We start from the raw sequence: 25,046 nt of genomic DNA, 5'->3' as shown, positions 1-25,046 counted from the left end.
TATGCATATGTCTATATTGTTAAACAACTTTCCATTTTTAAGTTGTGCTGATCTTAGCAATAAGATGAGACATTATCTTGACTTAATTTCAATGTTAAATTTGTGTCTGTGTGGAAAGAGATGGAGAGATTTCAAGGAAATGTGGGAAATGGCAAAACCATGAAGTAAGATGAAGAGGATTATGGTTTAAAGCATTCCCTTTATTTATTAGCACAGCTTGGATGCACCATGAAAACATATCACTTTAATTTTTCCCACACCCAATGTAGAAACAGGTTCAAGAGGAATCTGTAAACAGAAAAAGAACTGATAGCCAACAAAAGAGGCATCTTTGTGTTTCTACTTAAAACTCCCAGGCCAGGTCTATTGAGAATGGCCTGCAGTCAACTCGTGGTTTCCATTTTCCTTCCAAGACTTCTCTGGTTAAGAACCTTTTTAAGATTTGTAAGGATGGCAAGCATCTGTCAAATAGGTCTATCTGCTTATGACGTCTGTCTAGTCAATCACAGAAGAGATCCAAGAAACACTCTGAACACCAATTTTTCTGTAGTCTTAACTCTCATTTAAGACTCAGAGATGTTTGAGTTACATCATCCCCGGAAACCCATAGCTTATCATTTGTATTTTCTTTTTCTGATTTCCGTTTGTTTTTTTCTTTAGAGATAGGGTCTTTCTCTGTTGCCCAGGCTGTAGTGCAGTGGTGTGGTCATAGCTCACTGCAGCCTCAAACTCCTGGACTCAAGTGATCCTCCTGCCTCAACCTCTCAAGTAGCTGAGATTACAGGTACATGCCACCATACCAGCTAATTATTTTATTTTATTTATTTTATTTTCAGAGATAGAGTCTTGCTCTGTCAGCCAGGCTGTAGTGCAATGGCATGACCACAGCTCGGTGCAGTCTCAAACTCCTGGCCTCAAGCGGTCCTCCTGCCTCAGCCTCCTGAGTATCTGGGACTACAGGAGCACCCCACCATGCCTGGTTAAGTTTTTAAATGCTTTTGTAGAGATAGGGTCTCACAGTGTTGCCCAGGCTTGTCTTGAACTCCTGGGCTCAAGCAATCCTCCTTCCTGGGCTTCCAAAGTAGCTGGGACTACAGGTGTGAGCCACTGCACCTGGGCATATTTCATCACTTATATTTCCTAAGCAATTCCTCACATTCTGCTTCACTTTACCTAATATTTCACTAAGCTACACAACTCTAAGGCAGAGGTGGACTTATTTACCATCACTCAGAGTAGGTGCTCAAAACACTTCCATTTACTTGTTGATATTTCTGATTACAAATCTTCTTCTGAATCCTAAGTACCTTCTAGGTCTTATATTAAAGTATGGCAAAAAAAAAAATGGCAATGCTTAACATGGTTTTCACACCATCCAAAAGACCCCTGGTAAGAGTCAGTGAAGGAAAGAGACTCTGTCTTTGGTGCTTTGGGCATAGATGCTCACAGCCTCTTTGTACATCTATAGAATTTCTTTTAATTTCTTCTTTACTTACTGTTCCATTTTTATGTGTTTTTCTCCTTCTTCCCTACCCCTGCATCATAAAGCCTACAGGGATATTCCCTGGCATTTTGCTTATCGCTTCTAGTAGCACTTGAAGACTAAAATATTTCTGACTTCTGAGATACACAATAAAGAATGATAATTACTTTGCTAGGATATTGCTAATCTCTAAACTAACCTCTAAGCTGGTGGAGAAAAATAAAATTTAAAACATTTGAGCTGGATTTCAGCCTTTATTTGAACACTCTCAAATGAATTGTCAATCAAAATAGGTAACACTCAAGGAAAAAAATGATCAAAGCTAATGTGCATATGGTTGTGTGTTTTTGTGTATACATATGTGTGTGTATATATGTACATATATTTTATATGTTTATATATATTTATATATTATGTAGGTTTATATATATTTTACATATTATATATATATGTACATATATATAGCAAATATATACATTAAAAGAAAATTAAGATCACCAGCAGCTTCATTAAGCAGCCTTTCTTTCTAGCTCTATTCCAACTTCTGCCATGTGGAGAGTTTTACCAAACTACCAAAAAGGAATTAAAATTTGGAAGAAAAGCAGAGGTGATCTAGGTTGAAAATTATTATAAATACTTTTTTTTTCCTGCTGAGAAGTTTTCCAATAACAATACCCTTTGTTTGGTTTTATTTATACCTATGGCTTTGTGATAAAACACAATGGTTTTATCAATAAATACCCACCTTGAAATATAGAGTACATTAAAAATAACTGCAGTCAAACCATAGATTACTTAAGGTGAATGGGTAGAAAACCACTTACCCCCAGTCGCTACCGTGATTTCACGTAGGAAGTGGCCATAAAATGGAAAATCGAAGGACAGATTCACTCTCTGCAAAAAACACCACCAGAGAAGAAAATCAATAATATGTAGCATAGTAAATGTGAAATGAAGAGTCTTTCACTTAAAACAAAAATGATGCTTCTACTTTACCCCACAATTATTATAGTTTGCTTTTAAAACCTGAGTCCTCGGTAGTACTAAATAATATAATATTTTTTTTCTGGTAATTAAATTTTGAAGTATGCGAAAAGAAAATAGTTAACATCACCACTGCATTTTAGTTGTCCACTGAATAATCAGTTCAGTCTTGATGACAGGCAACTTATTCTGAGGTTCTTTTTAGTTTGACTAGTTCCTCCAAAAATAGTAGAGCATGTTATGTCAAGATTTCATTGGATTAAAAATCAAAAGCGATTTTATGTTACATCATTACATATTTAATTTGTTTTATGTACATCCCATAATGAAAAGCAGTTTCATGGAAGATGTCTTGCACCAACGGATCTAGACCTAGAGACTTTTTTTTTTTTTTTTTTTTTTTGAGTCAGAGTTTCACTCTTTTGCCCAGGCTGGAGTGAAGTGACACAATCTCAGCTCACTGAAACCTCTGTCCCCCTGGGTTCAAACAATTCTCTTGCCTAAGCTTCCCAAGTAGCTGGGATTACAGGCACCTGCCACCATGCCAGACTAATTTATTATATTTTTAGTAGAGATGGGATTTCGCCATGCTGGCCAGGCTGGTCTCGAACTCCTGACCTTAGGTGATCCACCTGCCTCAGCCTCTCAAACTGCTAGGATTACAGGCATGAGCCACGACGCTCGGCTGACCTGCAGACATTTTTATCTTTCAAATACAATCACCTCTCCAAATTTAGCGTATTATGTCCACTCTTAAAAATACAAGAGCTGTAGGACAAACAATATTGGTTACTGGAGAGTACATTTGGAGTACATTACAGATATTTAGGGAGACAGTTCCTAGATTGCACCCTTTGTTTTCATAAAATGGGGCCACGAGCTTTAGCTCTTAGTATTTAACTACACAGGTATATAGTGCCTATTTTTAAAAATATATATACATATATATGTATGTATAAAAATGTTAAATATATATTTATATATATGTGTGTGTATATATCTATCTGTTAAAACCCAAAACATAAAAAAACCTAATCTTTGTTTTATGTTTGAAATGATATTAAGTAGATATATTATTATTAGACAAGAAACAAGAGAAACACTAAAAGTAATGGCAGAAACCGCAATTACTTTTGCACCAACCAAATATAATACAGATGATCACCTGAAATAGAAGTATCCAGAGGGAAAATAATTAGTTGGTTGAGAGCCCAACAGCACACATATACAAACTACCTATAATAACAGGCTATTACATTAAAATTCCACAATTGCTATATTGTATCTCTCCCAATATACAAATTTTAAAAGTAGAAAAGTGTATCTAGATGGAATTTAGCTTTCTCCAATTTTGCAAATGATTGCTTTTTTATAGCCATCACGATTTCTAATGACTTATTTGACATGAAATTAATCACTCAAAATTTAAAGCAACTTTCAATTAGATTTTCTTTTTAATGCAAGCCTCATCTTTATAAAAGATTTATGATCATTTTTATTTTGTGCTGACTAACAGGAACAGCAAAACTCATTTTCATGGAGCTAACTGAAATAAGTGGTCACTAAGAACCCTAAAATGAAGGAAGGATTCAATGGCAGGATCATTTATCTCAAAGATGTCAGTAATAATTTTATAAAAGCACTTGCTTAATATATTGTTTTCCATCATTCTAATTTATTTCCATGCTCATCAGTAAATTGGTAAAATTTACCTTCTGCATTCTCACTTTTAGAGTCAGAGTTTGATTTAAACATATGTCTCTAATGAACCCTAACAATTACCACCAAATATGAACCAAAAGACTAGGATATGAGTTTCTCAGTCACTGTAAATATTTAAATATGTTTGGAATTAGATTAAGATACAGGGATACAGATTTAAGCTAAAGACCTTTTCTTGAGGACAAATAGATCTTCAAAGGAAATTTGCAAATACATCAATAATTCTGACTGAAAAGGTTCCCTGTTGAAATGACAAGTTTTCCTTAGTTACCACTGTTGCCTGCTTCACTCTGATATGGAATCACGATGGCAATCTAGGAAGATACTGTCTGCTAAACAGTTGTGTAATCCATTCATTTCTTGCCAGTCACTACCGATTCTCTTCTCCAAACATCGGTCACTATCATTGCAGTAACTTCCTCATAAGTGTCATGGCTCTATTTCTCTTTAAATTCATTCTGTATGCGAGGGCCTCAACTCCCAGGCCACAGGCCATGGCCTGTTAGGAACTGGGCTATGCAGCAGGCAACCCAGGGAAGCTTCGTCTGTATTTACAGCTGCTCCCCATGGCTTGCGTTACCACCTGAGCTCTGCCTCCTGTCAGATCAGCAGTGGCAGCATTAGATTCTCATAGGAGTGTGAACCCTATTGTGAACTGCACTGGGAGGGATCTAGGTTGCATGCTCCTTATGAGATCTAATGCCTGATGATCCATCACTCTCATCCATTACACCCAGGTGGGACCTTCTCATTAAAGGTAAACAAGCTCAGGACTCTCACTGATTTTATATTATGGTGAGTTGTATAATCATTTCATTATATATTATAATGTAATAATAATAGAAATAAAGTGCACAATAAAGGTAATGTGCTTGAATCATCCCAAAACCATCTCCTCCTACCCTCTGTGGAAAAACTGTCTTTCATGAAATTGGTTCCTGGTGCCAAAATGGTTAGGGCTTGCTGCTGTATATTACCTAGCATATCACTCCCCCACTTGAAATCATTCAATCTAGAATTCCATTCTCACTGAGAGTCATGCCAACAAGGTGAACATGAGTTCTAGGGCACACCATGAACTAGTCCCTGCTATTTGACAACTTTTGCCCTCATACTCTCTGCTCCAGTCAGCCATAGGCAACATCTTTTAGTTCCTTGCATTGCTACCCTTAGCTCTTGTCTGTGGTACAGATATGTGACACCCCTTCTGATGACAATATTCTCTCAATCTTGGTCAGTCATGGCTTCCATATTCTTCAAGCCTTGCCTTAGCTTGGATTACGCCTAAAGCCAATCTTGATATAAGGACTTAGGGGCAGACAGTTTATTTGGAAGGTGATCCCAGATAGCACTTGCTCAAGGGACTAGGAAAAGTGAGACAAGGAAAAAGGAAAAAAAAAAACAATAGCAGGTATAGTATTGGACATGTTATCATTATAACCGATTGGCCCTCAGTCCCCATGGACTGAGCAACAGTAGAGAAAAAAACAAAACAAAACAAAAACATGCCTCAGAATCATTTAACCGGAGGTCAGGAGGCTGGGACATTCATCTTTCCAATCCTACAGAAAGGACTTTGTGATTAATTGGACTTAAAAGTTTGGAGTGAGTGAGAGACATCTGGAGTCAAGCACAGATCTCTAAGATTTCTAGCTGATTGACTGGTGAACCACAGTGTCACCAACTGAGATTATGAATGCAGGAAGAAGAGCCATTTTGGATAGCTGTGAGTAAGAAAACTTGCTGTGTCACTAATTAGTTATGCATCCTTTAATTAAATAATAAATGACCCCAAATAGTATATAAAACAAAGGACTCTTCTGCAACCAAAGAGGCTAACAGAACCCTGGGCATTGTCATAAAAAGCAATGTCAATGAAAAAATCACAGCGCTTTGGGAGGCTGAGGTGGCGGATCATGAGGTCAGGAGATTGAGACCATCCTGGCTAACACAGTGAAACCCCATCTCTACTAAAAACACAAAAAATTAGCTGGGTGTGGCGGTGGGCACCTGTAGTCCCAGCTACTCGGGAGGCTGAGGCAGGAGAATGGCATGAACCCGGGAGGCAGAGCTTGCAGTGAGCTGAGATCATGCCACTGCACTCCAAACTGGGTGAAAGAAATGTAATGCTGAAGCAATGGTGTATTTACTACAGCTTAAACATTATGTGCTCTTGGATTTCATCCTTAAGAAATACTTAACATGAAAGAAAAAGAAATATGCAAGAAAATGGTGGTGGGAAGACCCAACAAATGCATTAAGAGTCTTGACAAAACAGAAAATAAAAACTCTGAAGTAAAATATTAAAGAACATAAAAGGTATAAATAAAATCAACTGAATTTGCTAACTACTTTCTTAAAATCTATGGAAAAGAGTTAGCTATTTGAAAGAAGGGGGAATGGTAACTTTGAGACAAACAAAAGCAGCATTATGTCTTCCTATGGTAGAAAATAAAATTACGAAACATTTTTTGAAGACTTGGTCGGAGTGTACAGAGTCCAGGTGGTTTGCAGTAAATTTATGGCACCTACATCCATATATGACTGTGCCTTAAGGCCACATCATGCTTTCCCAAAACATATCCTATTACAATTTCTGGGGGCAACAGATTATCAGACTCGTTCAGGTCATACTCCTAGATTTCTGAGTGTGTCTATACCTCTTCTTGCCTTCTTTACATATTTTTCCTATGTTAATTGCTATCCATTTTCACACTATTACAATCTCTGCTAATTCTTTTTTAATAACACAGGAATTATAATCCAAAATATACTCAATTCCCATTTGACTTGTTTGCCTATTTCTCAGTGGTATTGCAAGGATGAATTATTAGTCAACGCCTCAAAACCTTGAATACAGAAACCTTTGAATAAAGAGTTAGGAATCCAGAGTGGGCATATCTATAATCCTCAAAGTCATGTTTTAAAATGTCACTAATAAAAACTTCTTTTTGTTTTAGGACAGTTTCTTATTTACCATCATAAAGTCATACTTTTCTGACTCCCCAAGTCTTTTTATTTCAGCTTTATAAGAAATAATCCTGCTGAAAGTGGCTTGCAGGAAGAAAATGAGTAGTCACCGTGGTTTTCATAATTGCTGATCTCATGAGTTTATCATAGCAAAGGATCAAAAGAATATAATGACCATCCACTTATTCAAGAATGAATTAATAATCATTAGGTTTTACACACATATTTTAATATTCTATTTTTATTCATTCAAATAATTATGTTTGAGGGGCACGTATTTGTCTCCTAAAACTCTCAAACAGGTGAGATGTTATTCTTATTGGTAAAGTGGTATTTATGATTTTTTTTCATAAAACAATTTCAAATATAAGATCAAATAAATATTGAGTCACATTATTTTCAGTTCATTTATTTATGTCAAGTATTAACTTTGTGAGTTGTAAAATAAAAGAAAAATTATATTTGCTTTATTTACATAAATATTTCTAGTATATTGGTGTATTTCCAGTAATATTTATATCTCTAATACATAAAAATGATTCAACAAACACCATATACCTATGATAAATTTAACTGGGATGTGATATTTTCTTCCAAGATACATGTAACAATTTACTAACTTTATTGAAACTGTATAAGGTCCACATAAAATTTATTCACCTATAAATGCTTAGAATAGATTATTGTTGTCTTGCTCCTTTACTCATCATAAAACACACATTTTATAGTCTTTTTTTAATGGAAGTATGTGGAACTGTATTTTTAAATATTTAATCGCTCTTTCCAAATTATTGAATGCTTTAGCATGGGTTTGGAGTCGCAGAGACCTGAAATTACATTTCAGCTTTGGTATTTAGTAACTGTGCGATTTCATACATTATTTAACCTTTTTTATTTTTTAAATTTATTTATTTATTATTTATTTATTTATTTATTGAGACGGAGTCTCACTCTGCCACCAGGCTGGAATGCAATGGCACGATCTTGGCTCACTGCAACCTCTGCCTCCCAAGTTCAAGTGATTCTCCTTCCTCAGCCTCCCTAGTAGCTGGGACTACAGGCATGCGCCACCACACCCAGCTAATTTTTGTAATTTTAGTAGAGATGGGGTTTCACCATGTTGGCCAGGATGGCCTTGATCTCTTGGCCTCGTGATCCGCCCACCTCGACTTTCCAAAGTGCTGGAATTACAGGTGTGAGCCACTGCACCCGGACTATTTAACCTTTTAAAGCCCTAGTTTGCTCATTCTGTAAGGTCAAGACACTTCTTCAAAAGGTTATCATAAGGATCAAATGACCAAATAATACCTGGACCATCATAAGCATTGAGTCAATGAAGTATAACAATATACTGTGTACACGAAGGTGTCTAGCACTAGTTATTTAAAACTAGTTTCCTAAGCAAGTATAGCTCCTTATTTGATTCCTAATAAATAGCTGAACATGATTTATGTTCTTTCAAATACAGCAGTGCATTATCACAGCTCTTAAAGAATTAAACTAATTCTGGTTAATTGTTTTTCTAATAGAATCGTTATCTCAATTAGACATGTTTCTAGGCAATGTTATGATGTCTTCATTTTTGTCATATTAAAATAATCATAATTATTGTATATGTAGGTGTTAAAAGAATGAAATTAACATTTAATATATCAGACATTATGCTAAGTATTTTGCCTGTATTTAGCAATAATGAATGCTAAAATCAGTAGGTTGAGGTACAATGAGAAGCAGGACATTTGTATAGTCTCAAAGCATCTTTCAACAAGATTTTTTAATTACAAAAGGAAAAAATGGTAGCTTTACAGGGAAAAGACAAAACCTGTTAGGCATCACCTTAACCAGGTAATCAAAATTAACCTCACACTAATGAGACTTATTATCATCATGTACCTCCCGATATGATGCACAAGGAAGGACAAAATATCATCCCCATCATAATATTGCCAAAAACAGAGACCTACATTTAATCATGAAGCAATAGTAGACACTCAAAATCAGGGACATTGTACAGAGTAACTGGCCAATACTCTTTAAGAGTGTCAAGTTCATGAAAGACAAAGACTGAGGAATTGCTATAGATTGAAGGAGGCTAGAATATTTGACAAATAAATGCTATATGGGTCCTAAGTTGGATCTTGAATAAGAAAAAATAATTTGCAGACAATTAGGAAAACTGGAATAAGGCCTATGGATTATTTAAGAGTATAGTACCAACACGAATTTGTTGAGACTGTTAATGGTATCGTGGGTATATAAGGTGTTAAAATTTACAGCACTAGGTGAAATCTACATGGAAACTCTTTAAAATTTTTTTGCAAGTTTTTTTATAAGTCTGAAATTATTTCAAAACAAAATTTTACAAAAATAAAGGATGAGTGATAAATTCAAATCACCAGTAGGCATTAGAGATAAGACTTCAATCCAAACACGTTGGGCTCCAAAACCCTGCGTTTTGACAACTGTATAATTTCTATATTTCTTTTTTTATACTACGTGATTCGTTTCCCACCTGTTATAAGCCTTCAGTGACTGTGTTTTCTATATGGAATCTTTAATATTGTCAGTCTTTCACTCTTGGTAGACATAACAACATAATTTTCTTTAAAAATTAGTAATAGTAAAACATCATTTGAAAGCACCTAGATGCATGAGGCCAGAGACACAAAAGAGAGAAAATTTGAGAAAGGTGCAGAGCAGTCTAATTAGATCAAATGCACCAAATCACAGGGACTGGGCTAATAGAGCACCAAGCTGGGCTGAGCCATTGCGCCATTGGCCACACCTGGGCCTAGGCACAACAGGGGGCCCCTGCTCACCCAGTGACCAGCCCAGTCTCAACGACTTCCTTTTTTCTTTTTCACATGCCAGGATCAGATGTTTTCATTTCTTACCCTCTAAGGATAGTTCCTTAGAAGACAGGAGCTTGTCTTCTAAATGTATAAAACATTTACTTTCTTTTTTAAAATTCTCAATGGTAATTGTCATTTCGTGCTTTATTCCCCTATTAAACTGAAATAACTTTGCTTATAAAAGTAATATAGGCCAGATGCGGTGGCTCATACTTGTAATCCCAGTGCTTTGGGAGTCAGGAGGATCGCTTGAGGCCAGGAGTTTGACACCAGCCTGGGCAAAATAGCAAGACCCTGTCTCTACAAAAATAAAAAAGAATTAGCCAGCCATGTTGGCCTGCAATCCCAGCTACTCGGGAGGCTGAGGCAGGAGGATTGCTTGAGCCTAGGAGATCCAGGCTGCAATGAGCTATGATCACACCACTGCAATCCAGCCTGGGTGACAGAGCAAGACCATGTCTCTAAAAATATAAAAAATAAAAGTAATATAAACTCAAATGTGGTTGACAGAAAAAAATTAAAATTGGCAGGCTTTCACAACAAGCGATTATCAAAGAGGGAAAATAAAACATGGAGAGGCATATATTTGAATAAGAGCATTGCAAACTTCTTTGTTATACCATAAAGTAAGATCCTGCTTCCAGGCCCTAAGTGAGCCTAGTGTATCCCAAAATAAAATAGCACAGTGGGCAGGATCATAATAATGCTTTTACCATGTAGAATTTTTTTTAATGGGATTTTAACCATTCTCATACTCTGGGAGGAGTTGACAGACATGGGTCATTAATCCAGTCCCTGAAAACACTGGAAACCTAATTAAAAAATCAAAATGTTCATGGAAAGGGCTGATCAATATACAAATGCACAAACAAAGAACTGGCTACTTCTTTGAGAATAAAGTCCATCAATTGAATTGATTTTCCGAGTTAGAAATTCTAACCTCTTCAGCACTTTTCTTCATAGCAAAACTTAGAACTTAATTAATCCTGGCTATTGAATGGCGCTCTTCAAGGGAATATTCATAAACTGGAAAACAAAACGTAAACATTTGCAATTAGCTGATGCTGGTGCACATGAACCTGAGAATAAGTGAACAATCACCATATCTTTTGACCTCTCTTACTGCATGGTTCCCAGCAAACACGTGGCTACAGTAGCTTGCCTGTACTTGCAAACGCTGAGAATTATTCATATTAGTTATGTGATATTTACAACTCTGGCAGAGTTCAGAGAGTCCAGCTGTTCAGGGATACAGAAAGAGTGTGACAGGATTTTATAAAGAACCCTTCAAGGACACATGGGGTTTGGGTGAGAGCCAGAAGGAATTGCTTCTAGATTTTTCATGCTACCCTAGAAGCAAGTCAAGAGAGTTCTCCAAGCTTCTCAAACCTCAAGGTGCGAATGAATCACCTAGGGTTCCTGTTACAATTCAGATCCAGATTCAGGGGGCAGAAATCCTGCATTTCTAGCAAGCTCCTGGTGCTTCTGATACTGCCCCCTAAACCCCACTTTGAGTAACAAAGCTCTGTGTTATATAAGCGGTCTTTGAAACTCCAAAATCATTGCCGTAAGGAAACTTTGGCAAGAGTGAAATAGGTTAAAAGGAAGAATAGACTTGTTTCTGGAAAACATAATCTCACTTTACCAGGTAGCACATGTATGCCCTAAAATTTTCCATTGACAGAACTGAAATCTAGAGGTTCCTGCTAGCCAAGTGTCTTTAAAACTACGGTTCGCAAAGCCTGAAGGTTGTGACGTTTTTGTGACATCCTTGATCAATGATCCTCAAACAGGGCAAGACAAAAAAATATTTTGTTGTGTTTATCGTTCAGATAATGGAAAGGTCCTTCCTTTTCTCAGTAGATAACAATCTGCCTTTCAGGCAACAAACTCCCTAATTTCCAGTCAGTGGAAAATGATCGTTTTTAAAGGTAAATGTTTGCATAATAATTATTATTATCGATGTAACAGATATCTTGGACACTATTCCAGGTATCTCTTTAAGCACTGTACAAATGCTAAATTTTTTAGTCCTAATGACCAACCTTAGGAGGTAAGCACTGTTATTACTTCCATTTAATAGATGAGGAAGTGATTAAGAAAGAGTTAATAACATGCTCAATGTTAAACCTCACAGTTGGCAAAGTGAGGACTCAAATCCAGGCAATCTGGTTCCAAGTCCATGCGTTTTGACACTACTCCACTGACATGTTAGGATGAAACGTTCCTAACACACAGGAATGATGAATCCTCTAGGTGATGGGTACCCCAGACGCTCCAACTTCATCATTACACATTCTATGCATGTAACAAAATATCACCTGCACCCCATAAATATGTAAAATATTATGTACCAATTAGAAAATATTTGTAATTTAGTGGGTAAAGTTCATGAGCGAAGCAACTAAATAATTCAAAATTCAATTGCTGATTGAAATTGAAATTTAGACCAAGTTCAATTTTCCTTCTTCATCCTCCTTTGCTAACTTCTCTTTTTAAAAAAAAAAATTATTTGGAAATAATCTCAAAAGAAAGAAAAGTTACAAAAAATAATATAAAGAGCCCCCTACCTCTTTTTTTAAATGCAGATTCATGTTTTCCATTTGGCCACATTTGTCAACTTTCTAATTTTTTTCAAAAAACTAAGTAAATTGATACTTCTCAACACAGCGTCCAAGAGTTGCTCCCTTATGACATCCTTGGCATCCTACAGTTTAGCCCACATGGAATCAGGACTAATGTGCTTTACCTTGGCCCAGTTATTAAACTTGAACCTTACTTGGCATTTCTTTACAGACAGATGCTGCAGGGTAGGAAATTTCTGGCAATCTATCATTAATAGAGAATGGCTAATAGGGTTTCACTTCTAGCCCCATTGGAATTTTAACAGAGCACCTCTAGCAAAATGAGAAAAAAGATGCCTATTCTCTGGGGCTGGGAATTCCAGGCACACTAGACATTCTGATGGGAAGGCAGTTTATAAACAATCCACATAAAAAGGGGTGAGTTTGTGTCCTTTGTAGGGACATGGATGCAGCTAGAAACCATCATTCTCAGCAAACTATCGCAAGAACAGAAAACCAAACACCGCATGTTCTCACTCATAGGTGGGAATTGAACTATGAGATCACCTGGACTCGGGAAGGGGAACATCACACACCGGGGCCTATTATGGGCATGGGGAGGGATGGCATTGGGAGTTATACCTGATGTAAATGACGAGTTGATGGGTGCTGACGAGTTGATGGGTGCAGCACACCAACATGCCACAAGTATACATATGTGACAAACCTGCACGTTGTGCACATGTACCCTAGAACTTAAAGTATAATAATAAAAAATAAATAAAAATAAATAAATAAAAACAAAGAAAAAAACAATCCACATAGAAACCTGGCCATTTTGTGTAGGGTATTATCCATCCATCACCTAAGTGATATGCTATAATTAGGTAGGAGGGAACAGACAAAAATAAAGATATTGGGACCAGGTATAAAAAATATTTTAAAAATATACTGAAATACTAACCTGCCCAGGGAATCTCAATCCTCAAACACAATATTTTATAATTTAAGATTTTTCACAAGAATTAAGATAATCTGCTTTCAGATGTATTTACTCTAAAAAAATGTTATATTCCATTTACAGTTTGCTAAGTTTTCTGTTATGAAACATTTTCTTTCAAAGGAGTCATGTAACATCTTTATCAGTTAATAACTTTAGGATGAGAATATGTTTTACACTCATGTTATCTAAAATTAAACTGTCGTAAGTCTTCATAGGCTCCTGAAGAGATGACAGAAAAGATGATAAGAAATAAGTTGGAAAAGAGAATCTCAGGTGAAAAGCAGAGTAAATACACTTGTTTATTGCACCTGAGACATGGTTGAGGGGTCTCCTTTTTAGCAGCGTTTATGGTTATAAAAGTTTAATATGAAACCTTCTAACAGGGTTTATCAGAAACCTAAAATGTTTGCCTCACTCGTGACTTTAAAACGTGAATAGATATTTATCTATCTAGAATTATTTTATAGCCATCACTGGTAACACAGAATGTATTATGTTACCTTCCATGGCTAATGTTATGTAAAAAATGGTGCTCATCCTTCACTAAAGACCCAAGATGAAGAAATAAGATTAAATTGTAATGAAATAGGAACTCAAATATGATCTGTCAAATAAGAAGGCAACTTCTTGCTTTGGGAAGCTAAGATTTCTTACATGAAGAAGAAATGGATCAATGTGAATTTCTTAAGGCAGCTGTCCTTAAGGCTCTCCAAAGTCCTTTCCATGTCTAAAATTTGGTTCCTAGATTCAGGAAGAATAGCAAGAGTAGATTAAATTATTAGTAATATGCATGTATTTATGTAATTATGTCAGTAAAAGTAGTTAACTTCAGCATATTAGGTGGCCTAGGGAATGTTTAATCTGTCATAAGTGCCATCGGCAGGACAGGGGTAGACTGTTCCATGTACTTACTGGCTTCCAGGCTGGTGGACCAGCCCGTTTCCCAGGCATGCAGAGAAATACAACTCAGCCACTCGAATCATGCTAGTTTTGTGCAATGAAAAAGAGTCAGGCCCTGGAATAATACTTGGGACAAAAGGGATTAACCTCAAGTTTGGTAAGTGACGTAAGTATAATTCAAGTAAAATGAATTAATAGAATTTCTTAAACTACATAAGTAACTATCAAGTGCCACAACATTTCATTTTAATATATTGTATGTGGTAGGCAGGACAGACATTACTATCACAACTACTTAGTACAGGAAGAAATTGACAGGGAATTTAGGGATTTGCCCAAGGTCTCATAGTTGTAAGAAACTTGAATTTGGATCTCATGATGCCAAATCCTATGCTTTTGAATCCCTGTTATTTTTTAAACAAATTAATCCATGATTACTTTGGAGTGTACATCTGTTTCGTAGGACGTTGAAGACTAGAACATACCTTTTAAATATCCAAAGAGAATTCCTTTACTATTTTGCAACTACGAATTTTCTGAGTATTTAGAATTTGATTAGAGCAAAAATATGAATAGTATTCAATAAAACATTACATTATGTCGAGTATATTTCTTCCTTTATGTATGTAGAAGACTTTATTCAACTGAAATTAAGCTACAGAGACATATGCAGACACAACTTATCCCAGTCTGTTATCAAACTGGAGAAAAATCCTACGAGTAAAGACAAGTAAGATCAGGTTGATAAACTTGTGTCTCACTTGAATTGAAGCAACTCAAAAGACAGAATGCAGCAAGTTTATTCAACCAGTCAAATGTAAGAGTAAATAAAAAGCAACCTATTATTAGACATTACGAATAGAACTCAGGCAAAAACATACAGTCTAGATAATAGCCTAATAGAGAAAGCAAATTATATTGCCTTTCAATTTAATCATTTTGAAAAATAAGCACTTATCAACAGATTTTTTGATGCACAGAAGAAAATAAATGTGTCCGATATGAAAAACCAACTTACTATAGTCACCATCAGCAGCCAAATGTAGTTCTCCCAACTTAAACATTATGCAAATATGAGACTCATTGCTAACTGAAGCAATGAGTTATTTTCCTGAAGGGAATAAATCTCCAGAAGACTTAATTTTTAAAGGAATTTTTCTATGTATATTCAAGTAGTCAGAAATGTCATCAAAGACAGTTCAATATAAAAATTTTAAACAATCAACACATAAAAAGTCAAACAAGTTTCATCAAAAACCTTACCTGCATTATGACAGAGATAGAGTGAGATAGAGAATAGCACTTCAACCATTTCATTTTGCGGTTGTTTCATATTTAAAGAATCAATCTTCCTACCAACATATAGAAAGATTGAAAAATATTTAAGCCAGAGTATGTTTATGTCTGGCAAACAGTATATTGGCAATTGTTTGGCATAAAATATATACATAGAAAGATATAGATAGAAATATAGAGATATATCAATCATCTTTACCTATCTATCCATCCATCCATTAATATGTCTGTCTACCTATCTTTCCATCTACCCATCCGTCTATCCTATACCTAGATCTCTAGCAATTCTTCCACCCATCATCCATCCATCTGTCCACCCATCCATCCATCCATCCATCCATCCATCCAACCATCCATATTTATGCATCTATGTATTTATCTATCTGAGAGAGACTCTTAGAGAGACTCAGATATTAACTTATTTGGGAATGACAAGATGCTAAGTCAGTTTAGCAAGACTCCCCACCCTTGATGTCTGACCATCCTCAATACTGATCAAACCCTCATCCCCTACCCTTGCTATCTAATCACCCTGACCCTCCTTCAGTAAAAATCCTAACAACTCAGTTTAGGCACAATAGCCACTTACTTCTCACGTCTCCTCTTATAACTTTCCCTCCACTGATGCCCACTCTGCTCTTGGCCATATCTTCATCTTGCCCATGCTACGTTCAGAACTGAGCCCAATTCTACATCAAGATTCTTTCCCTCATTGCAATAACCCTAAATACAATCTGTTTTTACTGCCTTAACTACTTTCTTTGACAGGGTTATTATTTTTGTTGTCAAGAATTAGAACACTCAAATAATAATGCTCAGCAACTGTATTGTTTTGTTGAGGTTTTCAGTGTCCTTTTATAAGTATTTCATTTTTATTCTCAACATAGCACTGGGAGGCAATCAGGGCAGGCATTTTTACCCCCTTTCTTCCAGCTTACAAAATTGAGGTGCAAAGAGACCAGAATCCACAAAAATAAGTGTTGGAGCTAAGATTTCCTAACTTCAAACACTGGACTCCTTCCACCAGGACAGAGAGATATATCTTTAGGAGTTGTCAATCAGAACGTCATTTCAGAAGACAAAATAATTCTAATATGTCTGGCAGTTGAATCAAACCGTGTCCAGAAATAAATTAAATAATATAGATGTAGAAATATAGAAGAAAATCACAAAAATGTGAAATTTCAAATGTCTAGAAAGAGGGAAAAGAACAAGGCTGGTTTCTAGGTTTATAGTCAGAAACTTTTAGATTTGCAACCTGAAAACTGTGCGGCTCTGAATGAAGGACAAAATACCCAGATAATTGTGAGAATTTTAATATAAAGTGCCTGCCTCATTGCTTACCATCTGCCAGGAACTCATACCAATTCTTCACTTTGCTTTAGCTAGAAAGACATGGTCTTTGCCTTAATTTGTCAACTGCAAAACTAGGTTTTAGCATCTGCTTATTTTGCAATAATGATTTAAGAAATGTTATTTAAACAAAAATGACAATGGAGAGATTTGAAAGTACATGTAATCAAATTCCACTATACACATACGTCGTGTAAATACCAATGATTATGATTGAGATTATAAAAGGAAAGAGATACCAATGTGTGTGGGCATGTCAAATATGTGAATTAAATGATTCCTATGTTTTATTCTGCTCTGAAATTATAAGATATTATTGTGGATGGGAGAAAAGGAAAAACTTACTTTATTTCCACGCTCCTCCTCTTTCAAGAATATTATCTAAGATTCCAAAATAGTGTTTGGACCACATTTATATGCAGTGATGGTAAAGGGGGAAATATGTCTTTAAAAAAATAATGTTCCTAGGTAAAACATCTCTTGTACCCTCCTCTTTTCCATTTCAGGAAGCAGGGAAGTGGGTGATAAGTTGCCTCTTCTGGGAGGGTCAACAGTCTTGCCTTCTCACTGTACCTCTTGCTTATTCAGGGCTAAATTGTTAGCCCTCTGGCCCTGGGACTATCCCGAGCTAAATCTTTTTTTTTTTTTTTTTTTTTTGCATAATTTGTTGACAGAATATATACTCGTGGGCATGCAAATTACATGAACTGGTGATAAGATTCGAGAAACTCCCTTCTTCCCCTTGGAGCTTAAATTTAAATCCTGTTTCCAGCCAACTTACCAGAGAGCTTTTTATGTCAATGAGAACAGAAGCAAAGCTAATTAATAAGGTGGATTCATGTCTGCCGTTTTCCATTTTCCCTTGTGGTTTACCACCTCAGTAACATGAAGTATGTGTGTGTGTTGCCTGTAGACGTGTATGTGGGCATTACTCAGCCCCCGGTCATAATATCACTTTAATATTAAAATTCTGTCATCTTTTGTAACAACTTGATTTTATTCTGAGAAAAGCGCAATGGAAATGAAACAGAGAACCAAGCAGGATTGGAAAGGTAGAAAGACCAACTGAGGAAATGCTAGAACATGGATTATTCTATACAGTTTGGAAAGCTCAGGCTAATATTTAGTAATCACATTTATGAAAAGAGAATGTGGGGAATTTTACAAATATTCTAGCAAGTACATTTGTAATATTTAGGCTGTAAATTTAAATGAAGGAGTTCACGTAGCATTTTTTTTCAGATGGAAAATAGTTAATATTACCAATCTTATTGTTAAAACGGAAGTGTGTGTCAGTGTTTTTTTGTGTGTGTGTTTGTGTGATCATGTATGGTGGGTGTGTGTGTGTGTTTTCTGTTGAGAGTAATAAAGTAGATACAGGACCAATGTCTTCTTTATTTCCATAAATAAAGTTTTATTGGAACACAGCCATGCCTGTTCATTTACATATTGTCTATGGCTATTAAGCTATAACAATAGAGTCAAGTAGTTGTGACAGAGACCATAAGGCCTGCAACAACTAACATATTATCTTGACCTTTTGAGAAACAGGATGCCAACCCCTGCTATAGAGTCTGAGCATGGTCCCTGGATTAGTGGCATGAGCATGACCTTGGAATTTGTAGAAATACAAATTTTCTGGCCCATCTAGACCTGCCAAATAAGAGATTTGGTTTTTATACTAATAAACGAAAGCACAGGAGTGCACAAGACTGTGGCTAGCAAAGCTCTGTGCTGAGTCAGCCTTGTATGAAACACATCATGAAGTAAAAACTATAATGATGGAATCAGATCTGACAAGATGGAGGCCAAAAATGTTCAAAATTAAGAGAAAGAGTATTTAAAATAGGGTTTATACCTCCACTGTCATTAATCCAACCCTAAGTGTATATTGGGTCTTGAGATACAATATGACCATAATAGCACATATAAATTTTTTAACCTTTATTTTAGGGTCAGCAGTATGTGTGAAACTTTGTTACATAGGTGAACTCATGTTATAGGAATTTGTTGTATGGATTCTTTCATCACCCAAATATTAAGCTTAGCAATCAATAGTTATCTTTTCTGCTCCTCTCTCTCCTCCCACCCTCCACCCTTAAGTAGACTCCAGTGTCTGTTTTTCCCTACTTTGTGTTCATAACTTATCATTTAGCTCCACTTATACGTAAGAACATGGTATATTTGGTTCCTGTTCCATTATTAGTTTGCTAAGGATAATGGCCTCCAGTTCTGTTCATGTTCCCACAAAAGACATAATCTTGTTCTTTTTTATGGCAGGATAGTATTCCATAGTATATATGTACCACATTTTCTTTATCCAATCTGTCATTGATGGGCATTTAGGTTGATTCCATGTCTTTGCTTTTGTGAATAGTGCTGCAATAAACATTCACATGCATGTGTCTTTATGGTAGAATGATTTATATTCCTCTGGGTATATACCCAGTAATAGGATTGCTGGGTCGAATGGTATTTCTGTCTTTAGGTCTTTGAGGAATTGCCATACTTCTTTCCACAATGGTTGAACTAATTTACAGCATCACCAACAGTGTATAAGTGTTCCCTTTAATCTGCAACCTCACCAGCATCTGTTTTTTTTTTTTTTTTTTTTTTTTACTTTTTAATAACAGCCATTCTAATAGGTGTGAAATGATATCTCACTGGGGTTTTTGTTTTGCATTTCTCTAATGATCAGTGATATTGAGCTTTTTTTTCATATGCTTCTTGGCTGCATGTATGTCTTCTTTTGAAAAGTGCCTGTTCATGTCTTTGCCCACTTTTTAATGTTTTTTTTTTCTTGTAAATTTGTTTAAGTTCCCTGTAGATGCTGGATATTAGACCTTTGTCAGATGTATAGCTTGCAAATATTTTCTCCCATTCTGTAGGTTGTCTGTTTACTCTGTTGATAGTTTCTTTTGCTGTGCAGAAGCTCTTTAGTTTAATTAGATCCCATTTGTTAATTTTTGCTTTCGTCGTGATTGCTTTTGGTGTCTTTGCCTTTTACTATGTCCAGAATGGTATTGCCTAGGTTGTCTTCCAGGGTTTTTATAGTTTTGGATTTTACATCTAAGTCTTTAATCCATCTTGAATTGATTTTTTTTATATGGTGTAAGGAAGGGATCTAGCTTCAATCTGCTGTATATGGCTAGCCAGTTATCCCAGCACCATTTATTAAATAGGGAGTCTTTTCTCCATTGCTTGTTTTTGTCAGGTTTGTTGAAGGTCAGATCGTCATAGATGTGTGGCCTTACTTCTGGGCTCTCTATTCTGTTCCATTAGTCGGTGTGACTGTTTTTGTACCAGTAACATGTTGTTTTGGTAACTTCAGCCCTGCAGTATAATTTGAAGTTGGGCAATGTGATGCTTCTAGTTTTGTTATTTTTGTTTAGAATTGCCTTGGCTATTTGGGCTCTTTTTTGGTTCCATATGAATTGTAAATAAATTTTTCTACTTCTGTGAAGAATGTCATTGGTAGTGTGATAGGAATAGCCTTGAATCTGTAAATTGCTTTGGGCAGTATGGCCATTTTAATGATATTGATTCTTCCTATCCAAGAGCATGTGATTTTTTTTTTCCATTTGTTTGTGTCTTCGCTGATTTCTTTGAGCAGTGCTTTGTAATACTCATTGCAGAGATTTTTCACTTCCTTGGTTAGCTGTATTACTAGGTATTTTATTGTTTTTGTGGCAATTGTGAATGAGATTGTCTTCCTGATTTGACTCTTGGCGTGGCAGTTGGTGATGTATAGGAATGCTTGTGATTTCTGAACATTGATTTTGTATCCTGAAACTTGCTGAAGTTGCTTATCAGCTAAAGGAGCTTTTGGGCCTAGACTATGGGGTTCTCTAGATATAGAATCATGCCATCTGAAAACAGGGATAGTTTGACTTCCTCTCTTCTGACTTGGATGCTCTTTATTTCTTTGTCTTGCTTAATTACTCTGGCTAGGACTTCCAATACTATGTTCAATAAGAATGATGAGAGAGGGCATCCTTGTGTTGTGGCAGTTTTCAAGGGGAATGCTTCAGCTTTTGCCCATTCAGTATAATGTTAGCTGTGGGTTTGTCACAGATGGCTCTTGTTACTTTGAGGTATGTTCCTTCTATGCCTAGTTTCTTGAGAGTTTTTAATATGAAGTGTGTCGAATTTTGTTGATAGTTTTTTCCACCAATTTCTAACTCTGAAGAAATGTTTGTTAATGGCTTAAATACTCGTGGATAACCAAGAACCCAAGATATGACAATGGCAGAGTATCTAAAACAAAAGCCTCTAACAATTGTATATATTTAACCATCAACATAAAGAGCACCAGGTAAGTTACAACCAGAAGTTCAAGTCCTTCCATTTATGTTTGAGGCGACCTCAAGTGTTAAAAGCAACAAACAATGTCACTGCCATACTAACAATAAGAAAAAAATGGACTGTCTACAGTATTATCATTTTTCATGAGACAATCAGAGAGCTGTTACAAGGCAACCAAGTAAACCCTATTGCAAAGAGAACAGGCTTCTTTAAGGAGAGGCAGGATACAAACTGTCTTACATTGGGGGGCAGAACAGAGGAGAGAGATGGTAGCCATATTTGTATAGAGGAAGAAATCAGCTAATACTTTAACTGAGGAACTTCTTTCTCTGCTTATAGATGTCACCCATAGTGACTGACACTAGAACTAGGCCACGTCACTGAATCCCCATGTGCACACACCAACATTCAAAACTCCACAAAGTATATTTTATACTGTTAACCACTGTGCTATAGTAGGAAGGTTGTCAAATGCAATAGATCTCAGATAGACATTGTTCGAATCTATTCTTTACCATTTTCTCTTCTCTTGAAAATCTGTTGGAAATTCCACAGTGAATTATTTCTAAATCTGTCATCTTGCCTACCTGGGGTTGCCTGAATATAGAAAAAAGTGGGGTGGGGGTGGATGATGGAATTTAGTAAGGAAAGGTAGCTACTTTGTTTGCTTCTCAGACTCAGGAAGCATGTGCTCTACACTGAAAATTCAATGAATCATCATAGTATACTATTCCTAATTTCCATTTAGCTTTTAGCAGTTGATCTCCTGAAAACAGGAACATCTACGTATAAACAAGGAAGGCCACTGCCAAAAATTTTGATATTTAACATTTATCAAATCAATGCCTCTCTAAATAACTTGAAAGGTTAAAGCTGTTTTCTTTTCACTTCAGGTCATACTGAAGAGAACATCTCATGGTTTCATCAATGACACTATCACCACCGTTACCCAGGCCAGCAAAACCAAACACCTGTTAAAATGTGAAATCCGGCATTTATCATAAAATGATGATCAAAGAACATTCTGAGAACCAAGTGTGATACATTTTACACACAAAATTTGAGCATCAGCTTGGCTACCCAGGTTAACACCCCAGTTTACCACTTTCTAGTGGAGACCCTTGGACAGGTTATCTGAATTTTCCAAGACTCCTCAGTTCTCTTATCTGCAATGTGTGATGTAATAATATTTAAATCATAGGATTGTTGTGAAGATTGAAAAAGCTAATGCATTTGAGCATTCAGGCTGGCCCTTGAATAGCCTACTCATGACCACGTAAGGAAAGGGAGGCAAGTATTAATATTCCCTCTCATCTCCAGTTTACACATGCAGAAAGCACCTCAGAATAGTTAAATTATTTATTTCAGGAGCACGGTTAGGAAATAATGAGCCCAGGCTTAAAATATCAATGTGATGCTTTCTATATTTTATTATTTTTCTTTATATCAAACGTCTTCATTTAAGAACATAATTTGTTCTATATATGTTATCTAAGTCATAAATGACTTCGGTTAAATCTTTGGTTAAATCCAAGACCAAGAGGAATAAACTCATGTAAATGGGAAGATACCAAATGCAAGTAATTTTTTAAAATGTTCTATACACTCATGGGTTATAAGAAAACTAAAAATAATCCAAGATAAAGCTCAATTTTGAATCCAATATACGTTCATCAGATAGACTAAGAAAACTGGTTAAATTAATGACAGTATATCAAAACAATTCTATTTCATTTTCTTTCATATCTTATATGTAATTATTAATCTAAATTACAATTACAGAACTGAATATACTTGAAAAATGATTACCACAGATAGGGCCATTTTAATATTTAATTATCAAACTTATAAAAGAAATGGCTACAGGCCAATTAAAGCAACCATTTTTTTCACAGTAGGAAAAACGAACCCTGAATGTCAAAACACTTACTGCAGCTTGCCGATGAGTATTTGACAATATTCCATGAATCTTCACTTTATCTTTTTCCATTTGGTCTATGTTCACCCACAAATCCCGGCTGGCAGAATCAGATGGGCCATATATTCGAGATATGTAGTAATTGTGGTCTGTATCCTCCTGCAATAACAGATAATAATATATATCAAGAACAGAGATGTTTTAACTACAATTCTTAAAAAAAACCCTATTGAACTCAAGAGTATTAATAGTCTTTAAAAGAGCCAAATGAATTAACTAAACTCTGAGAGAAATGAATTTGGATTACATAAATAAATGTGCACACCCACACACACACATGAACTGTAAGAAAAAAATGTTAAATAAATAGCCCTATGATTTGAATAATAAAATTCAGAATGTGAATTTTGTCTTGTTCATTTATTATCTAAGTGCTAATTAAATAAAATAAAATGGTTCCTGAAATCCAGTGAAACCATGAATCCCATGTATTTTTTTCACAAATCATCAATCGAGACATATATGTAATCGATTGCAAAAAGAAAAAGAATATTCTATGCAGTATTCTAAGTAGATTTTGTCTTGTGACTAAAAGAAAGACTATGATCCAAATATAAATGTGGAGAATAGTGATTACATGTTTTGTATATTTAACAATTTCAATATATATTTCCTTCTAAGTTTTGTATTTTACATGAGTGTGTGTGTGTGCATGTGAGTGTGTGTAAAATTAGTAGTCTTTAGAGGAAATTATTAAATATACAAGAGTTAGAAGGAAATGTATACTGGGTGCAAATATCTAATTTTTCACCAGAACAAACAGGTCCTTTTGAACAAAAATGTCTCTTTCGAAATTTTTACTAAAAACCTATGGTATAATTACAATTAGTAATAACAAATTCAAACTTCTCTTCTTTAAAAATGAGGTTATATCAGGGCCTGCTTTCAGCTAATGGTCCTAGAAATGAAGACAATATATTTTTTCCTTTAATTTGAGTTACTACATTCTACTTTTATTTGAGTTCACATTGTTGATATTACCATAGTGCCTGTCACAAAGCCTTTATTCCTCATATTTCCCACTCAGTGAAGAGATGTAAATGTTTTAAGAAGCAATTTTGATGAGAAATACCCAGAAAAATTACATGATTTTTGGCTAATTCTGATTGCAATGTTTTATAACCATGAAATCAATTTGAGGAGTTAGTAGACAAAAAATATTTTAAAGCCTTCAGGTAAGTATAAGAAAAAATGTTGAATAAATAGGTCTATGATTTGAATAATAAGGTTTGGGATGTGAATTTTGTTTAATTCATTTATCATTTAAGTGATAATTAAATATAATAAAATTATTCTTGAAATCCAGTCAAAACATGAATCTCATGTATTTTTTAGCAAATCATCAATCGAGATATATACGTAACTTATTACAAAAAGGAAAAGAATATTCTATGTAGTATTCTAAATAGATTTTGCCTCGTGCCTAAAAGAGAGACTATGATCCAAATGTAAATATTGAGAATAGTGATTAAATGCTAACAGTAAGTTTTTTGTTTATGTAATAAAGACCTAGCATAGTGGCTCATGCCTGTAATCCCAGCACTTTGGGAAGCCAAGGCGGGCGGATTACCTGAGGTCAGGAGTTTGAGACCAGCCAGGCCAACATGGCGAAATACCATCTCTACTAAAAATACAA

General features: G+C 35.5%; 1 protein-coding gene across 2 annotated transcripts in view; it reads right to left on the bottom strand.

Annotated features, from left to right (window-relative positions):
• PLXDC2 (plexin domain containing 2) overlaps positions 1 to 25,046 on the bottom strand; it is a 468,173-nt gene that overhangs the window by 212,058 nt on the left and 231,069 nt on the right. For both annotated transcript variants that reach the window (XM_001094803.5, XM_028826043.2), the window contains 2 exons: positions 23,363 to 23,509; positions 2,308 to 2,377 (listed from right to left, as the gene is read on the bottom strand). In XM_001094803.5, coding sequence (XP_001094803.1) covers positions 2,308 to 2,377; positions 23,363 to 23,509 — 217 coding nt within the window. The remainder of the gene's footprint in view (positions 1 to 2,307; positions 2,378 to 23,362; positions 23,510 to 25,046) is intronic.

This window comes from Macaca mulatta, chromosome 9 (genome assembly GCF_049350105.2).
Source record: "Macaca mulatta isolate MMU2019108-1 chromosome 9, T2T-MMU8v2.0, whole genome shotgun sequence".
Lineage (NCBI taxonomy): Eukaryota > Metazoa > Chordata > Mammalia > Primates > Cercopithecidae > Macaca > Macaca mulatta.
Note: the sequence above shows the minus strand (reverse complement) of the source record. Positions and strands in the feature narration are given on the sequence as shown.